The 25,606-nt window shown below is 33.9% G+C and overlaps 2 protein-coding genes across 2 annotated transcripts in view; one reads left to right on the top strand and one right to left on the bottom strand.

Annotated features, from left to right (window-relative positions):
- The window catches only part of LOC106669369 ((S)-2-hydroxy-acid oxidase GLO1), a 36,190-nt gene extending 16,291 nt beyond the window's left edge, over positions 1 to 19,899 (bottom strand). Inside the window, exon 1 of the mRNA XM_014398799.2 lies at positions 19,812 to 19,899. The gene's annotated coding sequence lies outside the window, so the exon portion shown is untranslated. The remainder of the gene's footprint in view (positions 1 to 19,811) is intronic.
- LOC106669366 (26S proteasome non-ATPase regulatory subunit 1) overlaps positions 1 to 25,606 on the top strand; it is a 438,166-nt gene that overhangs the window by 10,497 nt on the left and 402,063 nt on the right. Inside the window, exons 10-11 of the mRNA XM_014398791.2 lie at positions 16,367 to 16,582; positions 18,673 to 18,737. Of these exons, the coding sequence (XP_014254277.1) occupies positions 16,367 to 16,582; positions 18,673 to 18,737 (281 nt within the window). The remainder of the gene's footprint in view (positions 1 to 16,366; positions 16,583 to 18,672; positions 18,738 to 25,606) is intronic.

Genomic DNA, 25,606 nt, shown 5'->3' with positions numbered 1-25,606 from the left:
TGGAGTAATTTCTCCTTGAAGTTAATAGATTTAGGGACACTGTACCCAAAGGAGGTGTCACATTTTCACCTAACACTAGCCTCAGAGGCATTGTATTTGTGCAGGGCCTGTCCTTGATGTTCTTGTTGGGGGAAGGGGGCTTGTTTAATAATGGATTATATATCCAAGGGGGCATTTTATGAGGTTTGCTAAACGGCGAGTAGGCACATAATTTTAATATTTTGCCTCATAAATAACTGTTAAATTAATAATAATATACTTTTCATTGCACAAAGTTTTAGTTTATGCAAGAACGGATTGTTTGTTAAATTAAAGTTTTGTTGTATAAACTGGCCTTAATACAACTGATCGTATCAAACACTAATTAGGGGTGAAACTCATTTAAACTCAACGCGATCTTTTGTTAAAGCCCTCAGTAATAAAGATTGCTATTTCGACGGTCTTAACAAACCGTCCAAAGTAATTTCATAATTTAACTAGTTTGGATTTGTCATTGAATCAGTTCTAATATGACCGTTTCATTCCAACTGAACGATCATTACTCGAAACAGCCCAGTAAACTTGACATTAAGTGATGTTGAATGGCGCAAATTTACGATCCGTAGATTCATTCCGGTAGTTGGGGGGAAAAAAAATGACAGGATGTGGTGAAAATTTCTCACCCGATCCGATCTAGAGACGGCCTGAATCCAAATAGGTTTTCCTTGCGGTTGAAACTTGAATGAAACATTTAGGAAAACCTATATTTCTCTCTGTTTTACGTTGGACGTGTGTTGAAAATTTGTAAATGACTTTTACGGTGGCTTAATTTTATTGGTATTGGGGGGGGGGAGTAAATCGTTAAATGTGCTACGGTGCTGTTAATGTGAAGTAAAAAAGAAGTTTAAACAATAAGTAAACAATTCGGAATAAAATGCTGTTTGTTTTCTTCTTAAAAGTTAATGAGGTTTCATTGAAAAAATTATTTGGCATAAAAATACCTTTTTACAGTTATTTTTCTTGGTGTATCGAGCTTTAAAAAGCTGTGTATTTAAAATTTAAATCCAGTGAATTACAAATTAACTTATACTGGTAATAATACTGGTTTTCCCCATCAGAATGATTTTGCCCGGGAAATATTTACTTTATAAGAAAAAATATTGGTAAGCAGTTTGAATAAAACGTAATTCGTCGTTTTCAAAAATTTTCATGGAAAAGATTGAATGATTGTCAGTAATCATACTCAATTCTGTACCGATAAAAATGTATTTACTAGCGGAAAACATCTGTATGTTCGAAAATGGGACATAAAGTATAACTCAACATTCAAATCACAATAATTTTTGCGAGTCTTGAACTGCCTGGCGCGCTGCTGCCATAATGACACCTTTTTATCCGCAAATTCAGGATGGTTTTCTTCAATTAGGTCCATTATCCGTTCAAATAGAATAGACAGATGCCAGGGTTGATAGTGGTCGTTCGAAAGAACCTAACATGTACGAGCTATTGGGTTGTCCGGAAAATAATGCAGGATTTTGGTATTNAATGAGTAATCCTGTAAACGTAAACAGAATATTTTATATAGATTTTTTTTAATGAAAACTTAAAATCCTGCATTATTTTCCGGACAACCCAATATTTGCCAAATCCCACTAGAGCTTTTATTTGTTAGACGTTATTAGAATAAACTAAGAAAAATTCTGCTTAGAGATAGTTTTACATATTATTTTTCTTGGTATATCGAGCTAACAACTTTTGTGTATTTTCAAACCAATATGGGTTGAATTACAAATTAAAACTTAAAAAATATCACCAAATTCAGCACGTTTTTTTAAATTGGGCCACTAGCCGATCGAATAGAAAGACAGATGTCATGGTTGACTGTGGTCGTGCGATGGAAGCTAATGCGAGCTTTTTTTTTGTCAAATCCCCTAAGAACTTTTTTTGTTAAACGTTATCTGAATGTACTAAGGAATATTCGGCATAGAGATACATTTGCAGGTAATATTTTTCTTGGTATATCGAACTATAAACAATTTTAGAGTATTTTAAAACCATCTGGGTTGAATTCCAAATTAAAACTAAAAAAATATTGTTTTCCCCATCAGAAATTTTGTCCAGTTGTTATTTCCAAGCATAGTGGTCTTGATTACTTTATTAACAGCAGTATTGTTAAATAGTTGGAATAAAACATAATTTGTCATTCTCAAAAATTCTCATGGAAAAGAATGAAAGTTATATTTAACTCTCTCCGGAAAAAAAGTATTGGGTTGATGCAAAAATAATGCAGGTTTTTGATGTTCAGTAAAAACAAGCTACAATTTAACTTAAAAAAATATATATTTAATAGAACTAGCTTCTATTACTATCTATATATTTTTGCCAACGCATAACCAATGCATTAATCCCAGAAGAGTGGAAACTAAGGTCTCTGGAATCGATGAACTCCCGAAATGCATTTTCAATGTCATTCTGGCTTCTGTACCGTTTCTCACACAAAAGTTGTTGAGATGTTTAAAAAGTGATAATCTGTGGGAGAAAGATCCAGTGAATTTGGTGAATGTTGTAAATCCTCATAACCCAATTCATGAAGTTCGTTGTGCGACGTGTGGGCGTGCGTTGTCGTGAAGAAGGATAGGCCCCTTCCGATTGATTAATGCTGGCCATAATTGTCCCAGTTTTCGATCCATCTCATTAATTTCATTACAGTACTTTTCAGTAGTGATGGTTTCATCCGGATTGAGGTTGCCGTAATGCAGATGACCACCAGATAGTGAACATAATTTTTTGGACGTAAGCTTAGTTTTGGTAAGTGCCCTGGTTTTTCATTCTTATCCAGCCACTGTCTAGAACGCTATCAACTGTCGTACAATATCCATTTTTCGTCCCAAGTTAATATATCCCATTTGGCGAGCTTCTTTGTTTTCCCAATAGCTTTCAGGTGGCGAACGATGTCAACAGATTGGTCAAGATAAAGTTCTTCCGCCATTTCTCGAGTAGTTTTTGTGGGGTCAGCTTGAACTATAGCCTTTAACTAGTCGATGAACGGCCACCCCCTTCTTTGCTCGTGAGGTCATAATATTGGGTTGTCCGGAAAATAATGCAGGATTTTAANAAAAGTTACCAACACGTTGGGAGAAATGTATTGAGAGTATGGGAAATTATTTTGATTAAAGAACATTGCTTTAAAGTAACTAGTTTCTTTTTTTTTTGTTTAATACCAAAATCCTGCATTATTTTCCGGACAACCCAATAATATCCATTACGGAATTTCTTTAGATCAACGCTGCACTGTGGATTCATTTATGGTTCCTTGCCCCAAATGTCATTAATGTTTCGAGCTATTTGCGCTGCATTTCGTCCAAGTTTAAATTCGTAGATATATGTGTAGAGATTAGTGACAGGTAATCGATAGTTATTCAGATATCGTGAGATGCGGTCGGATGTGATGTAGGTTTCAGAAAAACATTTTCTTTATCCAACGTTTCGATCTTTTATTGAGATCATCTTCAGGGCTTCGTAGATATAAATTTGCCGAAAATCGCTCTTAGTTATCCTTTTGTTTGAAGGCACTGAACAGACTGAATTAAATATTTTTACTAAAAGGATTGTAAGAGAAAGAAAGCGAGATGGGGCTTTAATGAGCGTAATGTATTTATGTATCCCTAAGCGTAATGGATTAGTTTTGTTTACACAACTGGTACTAAAAGTGAAGCGAAAAGGAAAACCTGTTTTTAATTTGCATCAACCCAATATTTACTGGCGGAAACACCTGTGATCGAAAATGGGATAGAAAGGGCTAGATATTACGTGGGTGTTAAAATGTATGATAAATTGAAGTCACAATGATTGTAGCGAATCCTGTTCGATAGAAAATAGGTGCGTTGCTGTCTGATAAAATTTTTCGTTTTTGCGAATTCAGGATGTTTTTCTTCAATTGAAGCTGTTAGCCGATCAAATAGGAAAGAAATGTCAGGAATGATTTTGGTCGAAAAAACCTAGTACGAGCTTTTTTTGTTGTAAGTAGTTATCAAAATTAACTATTAACCCTTGCAAAATCGGACTTGTTTATTAATTTTTATGAAAATATTTGGCCATGTTAGGTCCATTTGCATAACGTATTGTTAATCTGGTTTTCACTTGATCAAAAACGATTCAACGTATCCGTCAACCGGCGATAGGCGATATGGATCATCCGCCTTTTCCGTCTTTATTTCCCCAATATCCTTCCTGCCAGATCGAACCACTTTGGCACTGCTCTCCCGGCAATTGATTCCACCTCGTAACGGGTAAAAATATTAGCAATCATTTCATTTTATTCCGAATAGAAGAGCCTTTATGTCCATGTAAATGCGCAACAATGGTAGAAATTTTCGGTGAGAATAATTCAACTTCTTATTGCAGATCCAGGCAAGTTTCAACAACACACAATTGTGTAAATAAAAGTTAACCCCCTCACGTTTTACGAATAATATAATGTCGGGATAATATTAAAATTGAGGTATTTACTTACAAATCTTCTGAAGATATTTATTGTTTTTGTTTTAATTGGGCTTTTTAAAATAATTAGGATGAATATGTGTAAGTTAAGGTCTTATATTTCTAAATAAAACACTTACAATTATTCAAATATTACAATCAGCATCATACTTGAGATTATCTGACAGTGTTTGTAAAGTCCTCGGAAGTTTTAGACAGCAGGTCAGACGGTACAGAACGGAGGCTGTTAGAACACGATCCCACGCCGTGGAATTGCGATGGCCAGATTGTATATTCTCACAGCACCCTTCGCCTAACTAGTTCCTATTCACCATTCACCTTCCATCGACCGTAATTAAATCCCAATTGATCCCGGACAAGGATCGGTCAAAGCGTTGTAAATGAGACATAATTGCGCGTTTGCCGGTCGGCATGGATTTGGACCCACGGTTTAAAACCGTTCATGCGTCAGTTTTGGCAATACGCTACGGTCGGGCCTAGGACGCTGTGAAAGTTTGATGGGCTGTATGCGAGTTGTTGAAGTTTTGCCAGCTGTTTGATCAATACTGTTACCGGTTAATGGATCGGCTATAAAATCTGATATGCGTCTTTCGGGCAAACAGAGAGAAAAGGCGGACCAGCAGATCTCATTCAGCTCTAATTTTTATAATTATTATTATTAAATTCTCCGTTTTGTCATTTGGGACTGTTTCAGCCCTGAGTAAGAGAAAAAATAAAAAACAATCTTTAAATTACAATCCTACGAATATGTTTTTGAACAGAGTAATAATTACGTTATTCGTTGTTATGTTGTTACAATTGTGGTAATATCGTTTAGGTCGAAAGGGCATTATCTATGCATCATGTCTTTCAATAATGACCAAAGTTTTCAATGAAACGTATCAAGCAAAATTCAGGTCATAAAAAATGCCCTTTTCGGTCATCGGTACCAGAAAATTCTATTGAGGTGTGAGTTTCTCGAAGTATCCATGTGCAGGTTTTAATCGATGAAGAGTACGGCCTCAAAGATAATACCTGTCTAGACCATAACACGACCTCCTACCAACAGAATTGTAGGAAGAGCAGGGCTGCGGCAAAGTGAGCATCCCTTGTTCTCTGTAGACTTTGGTGTGTTCTACAATTATAAGACAAAGGCGTGAGTGACTTAGGAACGAGCGACTTTGTGCTATACTGATAGCCTCAGCATAAATTGATAATTTACTATAATATTTAGAATGAATAATAAAATAGGTGTCTTCGAATTAATAAATAATAAATTCGTACATAGTAGAAATAGGTACAGTGCCAAGAAACACAAATATCTACACAAACTTTTTTCCGTGCCTTATCATCCTGGTCCAAGGCTTATCAACTTATTCATTTGAATAAAATTCATTTTACATAATTTGAGTATAACGATTTTTCAAAACAATTATTAATAGTTTTATCATAATTTTCTGTAGTTTGTTTCGAAAACCCGGTTTGCTCTAATTGCGAATTGTTTTTATTTAAATTTCGCATATTCAAGGATAATTACAAATTGCTTATGAATTACACAAACGAGGCATTCAATTCAACTCGTCTGCGATTTACCAATTTAGAGTTTGTCCTACTTTAGTCTGCTTAAAACTTGTATCCTCACCAAGTTGGTTGAAATAGGTTATAGGTCAATCCTCAGATTGTTTGAGGATCTGACAATGTTTTTCACTGTTGATCTTATTAGTTGACTTTAAACTAGTTGAATTGGGTTACAATTTCCGCCTCATCTTTCCACTTGATTTCCACCGCCTCTGTACCAAGTTCCACTTGTAATTTAACGATTTAGAACTGGAAATGACTCGAGTTAAATTGATAATGTTACAAGTTGCAAGTTTCTGCTCACTGCCTGCTCCTAGAATTATGCGCTGCTCACGTAATTCCCTGGAGGTGAACTGCCGATAGTTGGAAAAACACTGAATGAATTGTCAAAGAGCGTTTTATAGTCACTAAAATCATACAGAAATATAACTTTTGTTTAAAGAAAATTTACCTATATGTTTACTATATTTCTTATAATTAACTACTATTTGTCGATGTTAAGGAGTGAAACAAAAGAAAAAAAAAACGTTTACACACTTCCTTCTCTTAAATAATTCACGAAAATTTTAATACTATTGAGCATCATTCATTCTTCTTTGTGTTTATTGCAAAGTGGACAGCCTTTGTTTGCCTGTGATTCTTAAACAGAGTTTTCGGTCTGGTTACATCTTTTTGTTACTTAAATTGTCTATCATGCCGATTTTTATAACTTGCCTCTGTGGAATAATTAGTTTTAAGTCCTATACTTTTTGTATTTTTAGACAGGTTGAACGGTGTTATTAATAAAGATTTAATACGGTCTCATTTTGATTGAAATATATTTAAAATTGTCTGGAGAAGTCTTGGATTTGATCAAAATGCTGTATGGAGAGTAGGTTTATAAAATAGTAAGAAAACTTTTTTTTTGGTTTAAATAAGATACATTCTATTTTTCCGCATATAATTTGCTTGCTTATTATGTAGGTTGAATCGTGAAATCAGTTAACACAATTGTGTAATTTTTTAAATTGTAGTAGTGATGATCTTTATGGATGTGGGTTCACCGATTTCAACGAAACGTTTTTGCTGATACTAGATCGAAAAATATTTTAAGTAAAAGAAAATAATATATAAGATTGTAATCAATGAGGTTTGATATATAAAAAGTTGCCAAAACCAAAAGACGCTTCCAGGCCAAGAAATATTTCTGATTTACCTTGTAAGACTTTTAAATACGAAATTTCATTGCAATGAAAAGTATACATTTTTAGCTTGAATGGCCGGGACCTTTTTTATCCATGTCTGGTATGTCACTTACAAATGCATAAAGTTGTTACAACCGTTGGAAAGCAGAAATTTCTTTTTTCAGCCTGTGCCAACTATGATTGATGTCGACGTTTAGATTTTATGTCAAGTGAAAGAAATAAGAATGAATTCAACAAAAGTTCATCGAATGTTTTATTTTTTATTTCTAGATCTAATTTTTCGCATACTTTGATAATAATTGATCTCCATCGATCTTGACGACTTCATGACAAGAAACTTGACATGCATTTATAACCACTTAAACACACGTGAAGCTATAGCTTTCTCCTCCGAAAATAAATTAGAACCGGAGATATAAAATGCAACGTTTAAGTTCGTTGTTGATTTTTTTCTCCCTTATAATGACATAAAATCCGAACGTTGTTGTTGACATAGGCTAAAAGAGACAAGATCCATAGATGTTTTGCATTTGTAAGTGGAACATCAGACATCAGAGAAAAAAACCTCCCCGGCTAATCCAGCCCAAAAATGTCTTATTTTGTTTGCGAAGAAAATTCGTACATATTTTATGGTTTTACAGCGTTAAGCATAAAGCCATTTGTTTACTTAATTTGCTCGAACATCATTTGGATTTTTAAACTTTTTATACGTTTAGTCTCAATTTATATTATTTTCTTATCTTTAAAAAAATAAATCGACAGATATATAATAACTTTGAAATACGTGCACAAGGGCACACATGCATTTATGTTTATATTTATTGCTCGGACACAAAATTATCATTAAAATCGGTGATCCCACCTCCTCCCCCAAGAAAAATTCACCCACAGTCCATTGTGGTTCAGTGCGATTTTACCCTGATTTAATTTCTGTTTTAGGCATATAATTTTTTTACGAGGGTTTGCAATAGCAGAGGTCGTTTCGTCTCTCGGGGTGTCGGTGTTTTTGAAAACAGTTTTTCAGGCACATAAATCTATCATCCTCTATTAACCGTGATATCAGGCATTATTGCGCTAATTTTGATTTATTGGGGTGTTACATATGTCAACATGGACCGCTAATTTACGTGAATTCATTTAACAGAAAAAATGATCAAATTATTGTAAATCATGGTCCAGGATTCCATAACAATTCGGTCTAAATGGCCGCACAGCCTGTTAACAAATCTAAATCAATATTCGTAAATCTGTGCTGTACTTCCAATGCCTCAGTTTGTTATACCGGCGAACTTTAATTAACGGGTTTATGATTCTCCTATCCTTAAAACGGCCTCTAGCTCGGAAGTTACTCAACGGAAGACACCTGGGTTCCATTTGCTAGAGTGCTGCGTTGAGTTGTATATCAAAGAGTTATTCCTCTTATGAGTTTAATTTAACCCCACGAATCTATATGTTTCCCTACCTTTTGTTTTGTTTTTATTTGAAAGTCCCAACCATTCATCGAAATCCATTATTTGAAGAAAACTAGGCATAGCGCATTGATCAACACATACAACATCCATCAACATACAAAATGATACATTTTCATATAAAACGAATTCGTACTCACTATGCTCGTGGTTAATGTTTTTCAAAACGTTTTCTCAATATGTTTACTTCCAATTGTAAAATCGATCAGATCAGATATATCATCTATCAATATCAATACAATGTAATAGAAATGAGTAGTTTTAATAATGGGTAAATTTATGTTATGTTCTATTCTGCCGAGAAACATTTGCTCTTTATTTTTTCTCCGCGTTTTATTTCCCCTATGAGTCTTTTAAGAAATTAAAAGCTGTTAATCAAAGCAGTTTGATCTTTAAAGGGTAAAACTCAAATCCTCCATTATTTTCTCGTACCGATGGATCAATTAAAAGCATTCCATCTGAATTTCCAATCCTTTGCAAAGCTACTCAGACTTTACTTTCATGTAAATTACTCTCCACCCGAATCGTTTCCTTTTACCCCATGGAGTCAGTTATGTATGATAGAATAATATAAGGGGTATACAAAGAAAATGAAAAGGCGTGTTCATAACTCCTTAAACAACCGTCTTGATCACTTCCTTCTTCAATTTCTCATGGTATCCCTATTCCTTTCCGTTCGGGGCTATACATCTGCAGTTCATTGTGCGCGGAGGCACATCAAAGGACTTCCATTGTAACAAGCCCCACTTGGAGGTTAATTCGGGCATTAAATATGTCTTTTTGAACAACTAAGGTAAAGCGTAAGAACACGGTTTTATTGAAGTATTATACTCAAGGCTTGAAAGAGGAGACATCTCAGTTATTTAAATAGTTGTAAGATTTGTCTTTTTTTTTCGTTTGGGTTAAGATATAGCACTGAGCATGAAAATCCACGTTTAAATGTTTATATAACGTCATTAGTCTCATTCACAATGTGTTTATTTTACCTTAAATGTTTAATTTGTCTCATGTATAAAGCGGGTGACAACTGCTGTACCTTCTTAGTAACGAGATGTGATAAACGGTTCAAGTTGTGAGATATTTGTAACTGTCATTCAAGACGGGGGCATCTCGTAAACTGCTGTTGTCTTTTCTTTCTTGTAATGAATCTGCCAAAAGTGCAGAGTCCTTTTCAGTGAGAAAAGCTCATCGTTCTTCCTGTTTTAAGGCAGTGGAGACAGGTCGAGAGAAATAACTCAATTGTTGTGCTCGTACGATTAATCAATTCTCTTCTCTGCCGACATATAAGACGTTGATGACCCTTTGTATAAATTAATCTTCTCTTTTAACACGAGGTCTTAAGTGGATTTTAATACACCAATTACCGGCTAAACACTGTTAATAAAACGTGGCCCATTCATCCGTTTAATTTTTTTAAAGCTTTAACCATTCTAGTGCTTTTTTCACTTGATATTTTCAGCTTATATATAACAGTTAAATTGTAGCCTGGTTGTCTCCAGTCACCCTGGCCGGCCATTTCTCGCAGTTCATGACGCTTAATTCATTTTGTAATGTTTCTCGGTTTAATTTTTCATAGAATAAACTACTTATTTTTGCATTCTTCATTCAAATAATTTTTTACATGATTGACGTCCTAAATTCAATAATAAATGTATTACTGTATGATTTTGTATAAACCTGCTTTAGAGCAAATTTTAATATTTTATTTACGTGTAAACACATTTGTTCTTCTTTCCCATTTGGAGTCGTACGGATTTCTGCCATTAGCTCTTAAACTTTCGTCTGTTGTCTGCTCTGCTCTAGCTCTGCTAATTTACTGCAAGATTTTCGTTTCTTTTATGAAGTCTACAATTCTTCTCAGGAGATTAGTGTTAGGATTAGCGTTTTTTATTTTTTTTCAGTTGAGTAGGATTTCCATTAGGTTGTTTTGTAAAGTAGTCTTCTTGCCACATGATAGGTTGCTCCCGGTAAGCTATAAATTGTGTTTTTTAGTTACCCAAAGTTTCTATTTTGAGTGGCTATATTTTATGCCGCGAAACGGATTTGGGCCTTTTGTTTAGCAAGTATTTCTTCTGCCTTCTTGCCTGAAATTCGCTCATGACCATTAGCTTTAGAATGCTTGTAGATCCCGATTTTTTTAGGGCATTTAAGCAGTCCCAGAAAAATGTTGAGTTGATCTCGTAGGGCCGTAGATCCTTCAGAGCTGCCTGGCTATCTGGATTTATTGTTGCACCTTGAGATATTTTTACTTATTTCATGGGCACATGTTTCTATAGCTCATGCAATTAGACATAAATCGATTAACAGGATTTTTAGGGTCGATTAACAGGATTTTTTTTTAAATATACCTGACCTAAGCTCAGGAAGTTTACTGTAACATGTACGATAGAAAGCTCTGAATGAAAGTCAATATCATTTATCCGTTTGTTTCAAACCATTTTTCCCAATAATTTAACCAAAAAAGCCAGTATGTTCTTGAAATTTATTCAATAATGCACATCCCCCATCTGTGACGGATTCAACTTCTATGAATAAAGGGTTGGGTGGGTAAATACCAGATAAAAAAAACAGAAACGTTCCGGTGGATACATAATAGCAGGATAATTTATTACAAGCGTGTTGGATTTACTACCTGGTTATCCATCGAAGGAATAAGTTCATATTGGCAAGTTTTGAGTATTCGTTTCGATAGGTATTTTTATGGAAAAGGAGAAGACTTCTCGGCAAGGAAACGAGATATGGCATAACGGATCTTCTTTTTCCATTAAAATAAAAATCGCATTCCCCTCTTCAACCCAACACACTCAACCGCACCAAAAAGATACTTAACAAAACCTGTGGTGTTAGACCTATTAATAATCATTTAACCAACAAATTTTATTTCCGACATTTTCAAAAAATTATACATTGCAATAATCAATCAACTTTTACCATTACACAACTATCTAACCAAGTCATATTCGGGAAAAACATCTCAGAATCTCAACCCATTATTCTATTAATATTGGTTAATATTGGTACATGCTTTTAAACAAAAAGCGACAAGATCCTCGAAATAAACATAAAACAACTGTACGATATTGAAAACGTGTGCCTGAATTTTTAGTTAACATTTGCATACTTGACGTGCGCATACCTAATCGGGCAGAAAGAAACACATTTCCAATAAAGCGAACAACTGACCGTTATAAATCGTTCGAGAAAATCTGAACGTTGAAGGTTTGAACAAATTAACTGACATTATTAGAAGGAACGGATCTCCACTCGGGTGTTCAGTTTCCTAATTAAAAATCATCACAGCCTATCCCTGCCCTATAGGCCATCTAATGCAATGATTACACACTGTTTCATCTCTTAATTATCTTTCGGCCATGACGTGTACTAAACACACGCGGTTCTCATTAAGTCAGAATGAGTTTTTAACAAGTTTCCTTACAAGTGAGCTTTATTTATTATTAATTTGCTTGTTTTATAAAGGGAGAGTTTCATTTATTCGTAACGAAAAACAAATATCTTGCTTTGTTCAGGTAAATATTTTTGAATTAAAACTGGCGAAACTCCTCAAGCAATGTTAAATTTTAAAAGATTTAAAGTTTTACGGCCGACTGACAATACGTTAGACTTAATCTTTTAAAAATAACCATTATAAACGAGAATGATTTTTTATCATTGTTTTCTTTGACAAAATGTGTTTGGCATGGTTGGTCCAATTTTTGCCTTAAGTATTTCACTTCTAATACGAACGTTCTAAGTTTTATGTATCTTGGTCCGTGAATGCGTCTTGTTAAATACATATGCAAAAACCATATATTGTACATACTCCTGTCCACAGTAATAGGTTAAAAACCTCTGTCTTTTACGTCCCACTTAGCTAAATTACTTAAGCGTCAGGGCAGTCAACTTAAGTCCATTTACCCCTGATATCTGCTTATTCTTAAATTCGGACATATTTTCATCATTCGCTCTTCTATTACAAAGTATGTAACTAATATCCGCTATGGACTATAAATTCATGTTAATAAGTACATATATTTACTATTATAAAAATGTAACATTAGACAGGCTAAAAAACTATATGTAATATAATTAAAAACAACATTAAATGAGAAAATTGTTACTGTATTCAAGAACGCTTGTCGGAGAGGCCCGCCTGCTCGCTCCCTATATAGTCACGGCACAATTTTATTTGTGCCGCTTCTTGCTATTTCTTTTAATACAGTTTTGTTGCCGTTTTACCTATCATACTTTCACCATAAATACTAATACAAATTGTAATATAATAAAAACAAATGAAATCGTTAATACAATGTATTTTATAGCATTAGAAGGCTGAATGAATAGAATAATAATTCTACTATTGAAGTGTAATTTTATAGTATATTAATTTGGATCCATTGTGTGTTAAAAAACACCCATATTGTTTGGAATTTGTTATATTGCCAGTTTATGTTTTAAAACCTTTGCCTCGTTCTTTTAAGTTATTGATAATTTTCTTTATTCCATCTTTTATCGGAGTCTTTTAGAATAAAGAAGAGTCTTTTATCCTTGTTATTCATTAAAGTATACCGAATCGTTAATTAATTATAATCTGGAATAGAAAATCTGATGGCGCTCTTAGTTGTTGGTAGCACGTCCCAAATACAATTTTTCCAGCGTCACCAATGAGTTATGAGGTCTTAGCGTTGTCTTTGCGGAAAACGACACCATTTATATTCCACTAATGCAAACCTCTTTTCCTTGGGCATTCATTTAATTCATCGAGTCCCAGGACAGTATCTGATGGAAATGACCGTTTCGTCCTCGAAGAAACTGGTCGTAAAAAACGATTGTACTAGGAATTCTTCCGGCTCTAAGTCATTGAAATATGGTTCATTAAGTTTAATGGATGTCTATTTGGATTTCCACATGAAGTGTATTGTTGTTCTGAAGCCATTTTTCATCCTAGATCATTAATTTTGGATTAAAACGAAAATTATCTTGGCGCATTACCTCTATTATACATTTCTGTCGTTTAATCTCGTATTTAAGTTTAGATAGGTTAATGTATCAAAGTTTCTCTAAACTTCATTTCCTCTGTTTTTCGAGCGATAGACTATTTTATGTTTTTAACGTAGATTTAACTCAGTTGTGTTCATATTGCTGAGAAATATCTCTTGCAGCAAACTAATTTTTTAGCACATTATCCTGTGGGCAGATATTACAACTGACCATAAAAATGAATTTCAAAGTGTAAACAATAACAACGAAATGAAGATGTTTTTAAGCCCAAACACTAATAAATATTAAGTAATGCGTAACCTCAACCCGATAGATTGTTACAGAGGCAACTGAAAATTTAAAGATGCCGAATTTGACAGTGGGATTGGGATCCTCCACGCCAATTTAAAGGACTGTGGGTAGGTGAAAGTTTTTGATTAACGTTGGATATTGCTGTATGCCGAGTCTATCCAGCTAAGGGGTCGCTGGACTACTTCCTACATAAAAGTTTGTTATTACTTTTCGAGTAATTTCTCAGTGCATTTTTGACGAATATCCGAGAAGGAGGATAAGAAATAAGATTTATCATTAAAAAGCTGTATAAATAAAATAAGAATTGCGATTTTTTTAAAAATGTTGCTTAAAATGAACGAATTGTATACTGTGAACAAATCGAACAGGTCGCCTATTAAACGAATTTACAAAAACCAAATTGAAAAAAAAATCTAATATTAAATTTACCTTTTTCTATCTTGGTTTCTATGTTTGAACAGTTTTATTATAACAATTTTTATGGCTAGTGTAGTATCAAGCATATACAACACAGTGTTTATTTTTCTCTCTTTAAAAACCTACATAGTACCCTAACCACGCATGTGGTCGGCCCAAATGTAGTTCTGTTTAAAAAAAAAAGGATTATAACACAAGTGACAAAAATTTGAATTCATGCTGGGGTTGTAATGCATTATAAAAAAGTCTAATATTCCTATAATAAAAAAGTCTAATATTCCTATAATAAAATTATAATAGCTCTAATTAAAGCCAAACCAGTCAAAAACAGTATTAATTAGCTTAATACGGTTGATGTTAAATTTAACAAATGATTATACGCCTAATTGTCGCCTTTATCGATTAAGTAGATTTTTTCTTATTGTCTGCGGGGTGATCAACCTGCAATTTTATCCTCGTCTGCCTATCTTCGCTGGGTTGGTCTGTCAAACGCATTTCCGTTCCTCGCCAACGTCAGTGCGTCTGTGTGTTATTTTAAATCAATTTTGTTTTATATTGTCCGGGTGGGTGGGGATAAGTCGGGTTTTTTATTGTTTCTGTCTGACTTTGTCTATCTTTTTTATCTATTTTTTGTATTTTTAATTCTTAAAGTGTTTGAATGTACGGTGACAAATACGTATGTGAACTGTGTATGTATTCATCAGTTTTTTTACTGTTAAATGTGTTGTGTTTTTCATTACCAAGTTTTCGAGTATTTTCATATTTTGCCCTTTTTGATTTTTTTAAATCTGTGTTTTACTTTTCGTCCTATCTATCGATGTATTTGTCTCCGCATTCGCATGCTATGGTGTTCGTGCCATTTTTTTCAAGTGGGAGATTGATAGTTGCTTTCATTGCAATAAAAAATCGTAACCATTTGTTAATGTATTTTAATTATTAGTTATACTTTACAATTAATTAAGGTTTTTAGTTGAGATAAAAAAGTCAATGGCACGAGCGGGATTCGAACCCACGATCTTCGGCTAGATACGCCGCTGCTCTACCACTTGAGCTATCGTGACCTCGATCTTACTCGGACACTAACGTCCTATCTCAGCCCCACCTTTTGAATTTTCCCTCCTTTTTGCCATTTTTCAATGCCATGTTTATCTCAACTAAAAACCTTAATTAATTGTAATATATTAATTGGTCAAGCGGACCTCGAAATTAGTGAATTTAATTATTTATACAGTTTCTATTTCTGACTTTTTAATTTTTAAACATAATTTTAATTATATCACACGATTATTTATATAATTATTAAAAATTATTTCTACAACTAGAGAGCAATCAAAAATTTGGTGTTTATTTGGTGTTTGAAAGCTATGGACATAATTTTTTCTCTTCTATCAATATTTGAATTTTTTTAGCGTGTATACATATTTTAACATTGTCAGCTTGGTATGTCAATTACTACTGTACAATTTGGACGCTTACGAAGAGTGAAAAGTTTAAAGTGGCAACCCATAAAGTACAAAAAAACAAAAACAAAAAACAATATTCATCTGCGATAAAAGGATTTCCTTGTCAATTCGCTCCCTACCGCAAATGTAATTTTCAAGAACCTTTCGTTTCCTGGCGGCTTATACACCGATTGCTCACAAACAGTTCTTTTCCCTCGAAAATAAAAACCTATTAAAAGGTGACGAAAAAAAAAAGTTTTAGCACCTTTTGAAAGCTTTTCTACATTTCTCCCCGAATCGTATTTTTTTCCCACCATATGGTTTATTAAAGCGGGGTTTTCACTCATCCTCGCCCCTAAGGCTAATTCCACCCATGAATACTAAATGCGTCAAACTAAATCCACTACAACTGGGCGAGTTCTCACATGTTATCCCCGCAAAGCCTAAATCACAGTGCCTCCTGTTTAAATATTAATTTGACCCATGTATACCGATGTGTCTAATATGATTATTTTTTTCTGGTCTTCAGTACGCTACGGAAACACAGCATGAGAAAATTTTGAGGGGTTTGGCCGTCGGCATCGCCCTGGTTATGTACGGCCGTTTGGAAGAGGCAGACTGCCTTATCGCCACTCTCATCAGTGACAAAGATCCAATCTTGAGAAGAAGCGCTATGTACACCTTGGCGATGGCATATTGTGGCACCGGTTCCAACAAGGCGATCAAAAAACTTCTTCACGTTGCTGTAAGTATGAATAAACCTATTCATTATTAATTTATTTTAATAATATTTGATAGTTGCCTACTGAAAATGCAATCTATAGTATTGATCAAAACAATAATAATTATTGATTATTCAGTCAAGATAGTGGTTATCAGTTTGAATCCCGTCCTATTCCTGGAAAATGTATTGTTAAGTAGTGGACGTGTACCCTTGTTATTAGTACGTTAAGCCGTCTTTTACGAAAAATTTACTTTTATTGTTAATTATTGAGGCAATTCGTTCAATTCAGGACTAATTAATTTAGAAAAATAAATATCTTCGTTATATTTTCTCTTTCCTTTTTTTCACCTTTGAACAGTTATACAATCTTATATTATTTAATGTCTTAGGCACTTTCAGTACTATGTAATGCTACGTTTCTGTATTTGTGCTAAAAATTCAATACATTATTTATTTAATATAGTACCTAGAGATATAAAAAGAATGTTAAGCAGTTGCTAAAACCAACGAAATTGATTAAGTGGTCTATTATTCAATATTGAAAACTTTACTGCATCTTATTCCGTGTTTCGTATTAAACTTACAAAAGCTAGACCTTACACATATCATAGGAGATTCAGGTCCAGGTAGGTTATATTCAAAAATCACAATCTACACAACCAACGGAAAAACAGGCAAAAAGCACTTGTACAATTATTTTTCATTTTTCCTCTGCTTTATTTTAAGCTCTACAGTTCATTTTTACCACAGGATATGTAGGTTCTGGGACTCTACAAGACAGCTTTTATTTCTAAATGTAAGGTGTGTTTTTGGGTCCTCTGTTCCGGTGGAGGAAATAGGGTTGTTTTATTGTGTCCCTAACGTGTGTTGAGAGTGAATGTACTTATTACCATGAATGTGTGGTGTAAGCGGACGGAATGTTAAGTACTCCATCGACTCTCAATAAGGTTAGTATGATGATGGAGGAATATCGATTACTCCATCACTCTAATTGAGAGAATGGTATCTAAATAGGAAAGAATATGTTTAAGAGTGAATTGGAGCGGGAATGGGTTTGAATTTAGGAACTGGATGTGTTGGGTGCTGAAATGACTTCTTAGCAACCGAAATTCAACCTGGCTGGACGGATAAGAAATGCCGATGGACTGCGAGAAGTAAGCTCAACACTCTGTATATGCATGTGTAGATCTGAGCTTATATAATCAGCAACATCAATCCTTATTATTTTGATGAAATGCGTTATCTAGAAACTATTTGTAAATAGGATTGTTTTGGTTTCTTTTAAAAAGGTCGGTCTGTTAGTTTAATATAATGATGTAGTTGTTATTTAATGTATTGTATTTTTGTGTTTTGAGCTGATTTGATAGGAAATTCAAAATTCGTCCCCCATGAGTTTTTGCATAATTTAAATTCTCATTCAATATTGTAATTTCTTATTGAAATTATGAATGATCTAATTTAATGTATGAATGAATGATTTAATTTATGAATTATGAATGATTTAATTTAATTTAATATTTCTTAGCATGTTTGGTAGTAGTTCTCAAATATGTGATTATCCAACATTCTTACCCATAATGATAATTGTAATACCGGTTACGTAAACTGGTGTATAAATCACATAAATGTGATTTAAGTGATTGCGAAAAATAACGTATCTCCTTTATCAGTTAAATCAAGGTGGAAACACTAACTTACGTTGGCTATTCAAATAACAGATGGTAGGAATTCATTAATTTTTAGCCTTTAACATCCTACACGTACTCGTGGTCGGCCCTTCAACGTTTGTCATGTTGTCATCCCGTTGTATCCATCAATAATACCGTTGTATCTGTGCGTTAATATTGATAGGTGATTTAATTCAATCGAGTTGGTAACCGAATGCCTATTATTGGAAAGAGTCGATTAAATGGCACTACCGCTTCGTTGTAGATCAAACTATGTTCTAACTTAAAAAGAATTTCAAAATTAACCTTAACATTATAATTGATTTAATTATTTCTCTACGTAGAGTTTCATTAAGCTGAAGATTGTATTACATTTAATTAAATCTTTTCTATTCCTGTATCATTTAATAATAAAATGTTTCAATAAGACTTGATTTTTCACAGGTTTCTGATGTTAATGACGATGTTAGGAGAGCTGCTGTCATGGGCTTAGGATTCCTTTTGTTCAGGTGAGCCTTTTCTTACTAATAATTTTATGGAATTGTTTAATTTTTGTTATAATAAAAATTGTCTCTCAGAAGGTTATATTTGAGGCAGATTAATTTTTTAAATTTTTAAACAAGAGCAAGTCGGGCCCCATTGTAATTTTAATATTTAGTATTCTAATGAGTTAACCAGAAAAGGAAAAGTGAAGGAGTGATGCGGGGAAAAATTCATGGTGTTATGTAAGTTAACTCATAACCAAGTCGGCAGTTGTAATTTCAGCGCCCGATTTTATTATTTATGTGCTTAAGAAACCTGATTAAGAAATTATTTTCTTGCGGCATGATTGATATTAGTTATGTTATATTCAGTATTTATTATTGGATTCTGTTATCGGTATATTTCGTGGAATTCACAATCTTGATCTCAGTTGTATTTTTCTATGTTGTAATCGGCGCAATGGTATTCAATGAATTATTAATAGGTTAGTATTTTTGAAAAATGCCACGCTCTCCTGTAAAAATACCCGCGATAAAGGACGTTTTCGTCATTAGGTCCACAACGGGAGAAATAAGAGACCCGTCGCGGCGACTTTTACGTATAATCTTTCCATTTCACCCTGAACTCGTACCTTTCCCGGTCTTTCTTATTCCAAAATACTCCAAACTGTACAGAGAAATGCCAGTGTAGAAATAATTGATTTTTCCATTCAGTGTCATATTGCTTGAACGAATCGGCTACGACGTTAATACGGAAACGAACGAATAAGCTTTTAAAATGTTCCTCATTTTATTTCTTAAATTAATATGAGAGAAGTTGTAAAAAAATCGTGTAAAATTAAAAAAAACGGGATAAAATATTAAAAAAATATCTATTGGACCCTGAAATTTTCTAGTATTCAAATATAATACCAGGCAAATAAGAGTCAAACCGAAAAATAAAAAAATGAACCAATATGAAAAATATTTGATTCTATGATATTACTTTCCTAGGGGAATATTCGTGCTACGACAACAAGAAAAAAAAAAAACCGTGGTCCACGTGAAAATATTTCGAACAGGTTTCAAATAAGTTGGGGTTAGTGTAACTTGTTTAATTACCTTAATTATATCCCTATAATCGAGGACTTGCATTAAGTTAATTACAAGTTGCCATGCGGTCTTCGCAACTTCGAAGTCGTACACCCTCGGATCAAAATTCCGGAGGTAATTTTCCGTCGCTTCAAATATATACCGGTGAACCAAAGCTATGACATACGTTATGCGGTCATGCGGACTAATTGTAACAATTATGTCGTTACGTAAATCCGGTTCGCATTTACATCCATTGTCCGTTTTTAAAGAAGAATACATGTTTAAAAAAGGACTAGTATTTTTACCGTAATTAGTAGTTTACAATTCAAGCAGGTCTTTTGGAAAAGATATCTATTTTTCAATACATTTTTATTAGGCCTTAATTCATTTTGTAGCTGAAATCTGTTTTTATTTAAACAAAAAGGGGAAAACCTTAAAAACAGGACATCTTAAAAAATCCATGCATAATAGCCCAGAACAACAAATCACAAATTAAAATTGACAAAAACTAAAAAAATTGACATTTAAAAGCAAATGTAATTTTCTTTTACTTAAGATCATGTTTGATCATCAGGGCAGGATACATAAGATCATCAGCTTTATAGTGTTTATGTTTAAACTACAATTGTTTATTTTTGTAAAGCTTAAAAGGCCTCACTATTTCTCCAGATTAGACACAGTTCGCTCTTAGTAATTTTCAAATATATTATCAAAGGAGGAAACACAATTTATAAAATTGAGTTAAAACGTTCGTATTGACTACCTATGTTTTAAATAAGTTATTTGGATTTAATCCTGAAGATAAGGACTTTCGAGCCGAATCCACTCCATCTTCTGCTTTCCTGGGAACGAGGGCAGGTGTAGCACATATGAGTGAGGGAAGTCAATAGATGAAAAGCAGATTTCATTTAATACAAAAGAAAATCTCCAAAGATATAACAAGTTGAACAAATACGGTTTAATTACAAGCCGTGTATTCATTCACCAACCGATTTTTATAAATGAGAGGAGGAGCGGACACGAGAAAGAGGATCACTCTAAATGGAATTGAACAGTCAGTAATTAGTGCAGATAATTTCCTGAAACGGAAAATGGGGTGGGTTAGTCCATTTTCTTTTGATCTCCCCCTTGCTAACTACTATCGGCTAATTTGAGACTCGCGAAAATGTTTCTTTTTCAGCTTTGGGAAATTTCGCCATATAATAAAACATAATACAATATCCGGAGGGATTAGGTTCGCTACGAGCTAAAGAAAAGTTATTTCTAAGGATTACGAGCTTTCTATACTAACAGTGTAAACATGCCCGGGGCTTGGAGGCCTCCTCTTAATCGGATCCTCGAAAACACTTAGGAAATACCTAAGTTTTGCCTTGAAAACACACAAAGACACAACGTATTGAACGTTACACAATATTAGTAGAATTTGATATTTGTACCTTGTTTTGGTCATAAAAGAAGATAGCGATAATTCAGTGGAATATAGCGTGGCCGGTTAGAGCTGTAATTGGGACAAAACCGATGGAACCTACTTAAAATACATTCAGATAAGGGCTGAACTAGATTGTAGATAATCTAACCAGTATACATCCTAACGTGTATGTGCAAATTTGTTGTATAACTATCCTGGAAAACTTTTCAAAACAATCGTTGGCCATTGTTTAATGGCCTTAATATTTATTATTATGAAGTTTTACGTAACAATTTATAACAGAAATTGTTTCAAATTTTATTCAATTCAATTATTTTTATTCGTGTACTTTATGCTTATATTGAGTTAAAATAAGTCCATAGCGTTTTTTCATAATTCGATTTTATCTCTCTCGCGATTTTTAGCAATGTTTATTTAGTCATTCTTGTTTACACACTCAGAAAAAAAGGATTAGTCAAGGTGTTTTTATATTCATCAGTTTTGTTGGAGATCTCGTATTTTACAAGGTATTTTGCTATTTTAAAATGAATGAAAAAATATTATTTTGCCGCCAAAAATAGTTTTTATTAACGCAAATGGAAAACCGCAGCTCAGACTGCTAGGAAAATTTGTGATAATTTGATAACGCGTTAGGGAGCATCGTCCGTAGGTGGTTTGCTCGGTTCGGAAGAGGAAATTTGGGTTTGGAAGACGTAAAGCGCTCAGGTCGTCCTTTAGCCGTTGATGAGCAAACTCAACCTTTGTTTCAGATAACCCTCACTCAGCGACACGGTATGTCGCAGAGACACTTAACATCTGATACAATCGTTTCAATGCATCTAAGAGCTGCTGGGATTGGTTGGTCGGAACGATATATGGCTTTCTAACATATCGACTGAGAAGAATTTATTGGATCTTTGATTCCCTTCTGAAGCCTTGTAAACGACCCATTTTTAAAAAGATTGATAACTGGGGATGAGAAGCCTTAACGAGAATGTTTAGAGAGAAAAATCTTGAGAAAAACGCAGCACACATTAACCTCTCTAAAAGCCGGATTATATCCCATGAAGAAGGTTTATTTGGTATGATTGGAAAGGGGGTGCGTTATTATGATATTCTTCCTGCCAACCAAACCGTTAATTGTATTGTGTCCTGCGGTCAATTGGAGAGATTAAAGTAAGCAATTGACCAAAAACGACCAGTGCTGGCATCAAAAGGATAGTTTTCTACCAGGATAACGCTCCCCCCACCCAGTATCTTTGCCAAAGCACCAGTAATTTTTGGAGCTTGCCTGGGATGCGGTACTCCCGCATTCGACTAACACTTCCCTTTCAGATTTTCATTTTCGGGCTCAGCAAAACAAATGGGAAAACACTTCACGTGAGGATTGCCCATCGTTCGAAATGCGAAGATCTGGGAGGAGGGAATTACCAAATTACACGGGTAACAGCCAGTGAATCATATGGTTCATGTATATTTGATTAAATGTGTTTAAAAGTACCGTAAATATTAATTGAATTTACCACCAAAAGACGCTACGGACTTATTTTACGACCAATACTTTACTGTTCAAAGTTGTTTGAGTTTATACGACTTGATTTTATTACAAGAGATGTTTCAGTAGTAAACCACAGACTATCACGGCACACCGGAAAATACTAAAGACAAACAGTAAACCAATTACGCGCGAAAGCCTCATTAGAAGCGAACACCATTTGTTTTCCAATATGAACACAAGCGAGACCCCACTTAAAGGAATTTTTTATATGGACTAAAATGTACGTGCAACATTTTAAATATATTTTTGTACTCCCCCCCCATATTTAATATGTTAAAGGGTTTTTGCCGTAAAAGGAATAACTGGGGGCAGGTTTAATTTTAAATTTCAAATTTTAATAACAAAGAAGTATATTCCACAAATCCCTCTATTAATTTTGTGTAGTCAATGTATTGCATCATTCCATGGATAAATTAATATGTTAAACAATTAACATTTCAAACTAGGTTCGTCATAAAATTCTTATAATTAATTTTATTTCATTATTTTCCCAATATTGATGAATGATTTTCTTAATAAATTTTCACACAGTTGAATTTTTTAAATGGTTATTATTAAATACCGAACAGCTTACTGGAAAACAATTCATTTTCCATGTCGAATGAAATCCTTGAAATGAATAAATAGTGTTTCACTATTACCACTAACGTTTTTTTTATTAGTTCAAAACTAACTTTCACACCAATATCGGATTTAAATTTTCCCAATATTGTAGGATGTACTGTGGTTTTTACGAAAAATTTGAAATGAAACTTGATTTCATAGGTTTGGAATTTGGGAAAATATGTCCTGGGAAAGCATTTTTCTATAGTAATCTTGAAGATGCGACGTTGCATCTTAGTTTAAGTAGTTTATTATTTTTATTTTCGAATCGTTATATGTAATTAATAAGGCTAATTTGATTTAAAAAAACACGACATTATTTTTAATTTGTTTTGAATAATTTAAGGTTGGTTACTATAAAGTCCATAACGTTTTTTATGGTAAATTGAACGAAAATTTCAGGCCCTTGTAAACAAATTTAATCGACAATACCCGTACCATTTTGTTTTCCACTACCTGTTGCCGACTTCTAGCTTCGAGCTAATTTTGTCATCAACACTGGTTGAAAGACGACCAAATCGCTTTGTGTCTCAAATTCAAATTTTCATTTCTGAACCTGATCAAACTTTCTTTCATCACCTAGCTAATGTTTTCCCTTTGTAATAATAAAAAAATCAATAACAGACGAAACTGCACTAATTTTTCCTATGTTTTTAATATCCAAAACATCTTGTAAAAGTACGAGGTTCCTAATGAAACTGACTTTTCAGAGTGTAAACAACAATAACTTAATTGAGTTCAATTAACATCAAGTCATAAATAACATTGAAACACACTTGGAAAAATTAAATCATCTGTCATTACCTTGAAAAATCAAATATATCCTAAAGGAAATGTTGTTCCACTCCTGTCAGAAATATCGACCATTACTTCGTTTTTTAAACAAATGCTGGAAGAATTTTAATCGGCTACCTATTATCACAACATTCTAGAGCGGAATATGGCTCAAGCATCGAACAATAAATATGTCTCGGGTCTAAAATTTCTACAATGGAAGCCCGATCGCTAATACCAAAAAATGCTTTGGGTTCGATGGCAATTGATGTCGGCTTCATTTCAGAAACTGGCTTTATCCAGGTAAATATTGCGGATTCCAAGATTATAACTTCGTCAGACTCGATAGAGATGATACGTATGCAGAAATAGGCTTTCTAATTAAAAAGAAATTCAGTATAACACTGTTACTATCAGGCATGCTATATCAGATCTAATGGCGTTAGGAGCTACAATAGGTTCAATAGGTTCGCAAGTCCTTACAAATGTTTCTTTGTATAATGAATCGACTAACAAGCTTTCTGTTTCTCAATGGGACAGATTCCTGAACTCTTTGACTCCCCCTTTTAACATTTCAGGCGATTTCAACGTGCATCACGTAGCATGTGGATCTGAGTGGTTTGACGTTAAGGGAAGAGCACTCATGGGATCCTTGGATAGGAACGATATTGTTTTTCTTAATGACGGCTCTCTCACTAAGGTATCTTGATCCAAACATACGAGGGATAAAATCGAATTATTGAAAAAGCTGCGGACCTATTTTACAATAAAATCCAACACATAGTTTTTGTTTTTTAAATAGCATTAATAAAAATTAGACAATACGTATAATTAAAGTTTTTGTCGGGGGCGTCGGTGGCCGCAACGGTTTAGGCGTTGACACGGCGCTCATAACTGTAAGGTAAAGGTCCCGTGTTCCCGACATACTTACAGATGGGTACCTCTGCAGTTGCGAACCCCCGTTTAAAAAAAAAAGTCGGCATTTTAAATATGAGAATTTTGTACGAAGTTTCATGGCCATGAATGGCCAAACTCCATCCTTCACTATTTTCATCTACCATGGGATCAATTAAAAGCACCCTATCTGAAATTCCAATCCTTTTCACAGATACCCAGCGGACTTTACTTTCATGCAAATTACCCTCCACACGTTCCAAATCACAAGCCCTATCCCGGAGAGCCCGGAGAGTTTATATAGAATTGAACGAGTCAATGGAAAAAGTTCGCGATTGGTTTAAACCCTTAAATTTGTCTATTTATTCGTATATCATTTGTAATCAATAGTTATTACACTCCATTTATATTTAAGAAAAGTAAAAGAAAACGAATGTACGTTATAGACCGACCGAACTAATCACACAAAAAACAAAAATTAACTTTTTAAAATACACAAAGACATCTTCACGGACAAGAAACGAATCCATACACTTTTTAATTATCCTTGAATTGTCTACTGCTGCAAAGGGTTCCGGCCCTACT

This window comes from Cimex lectularius, unplaced genomic scaffold, assembly GCF_000648675.2.
Source record: "Cimex lectularius strain Harlan isolate CLEC.00 unplaced genomic scaffold, Clec_2.1 scaffold202, whole genome shotgun sequence".
NCBI classification, from domain to species: domain Eukaryota; kingdom Metazoa; phylum Arthropoda; class Insecta; order Hemiptera; family Cimicidae; genus Cimex; species Cimex lectularius.
This window is presented reverse-complemented; position numbering and strand designations above follow the sequence as displayed.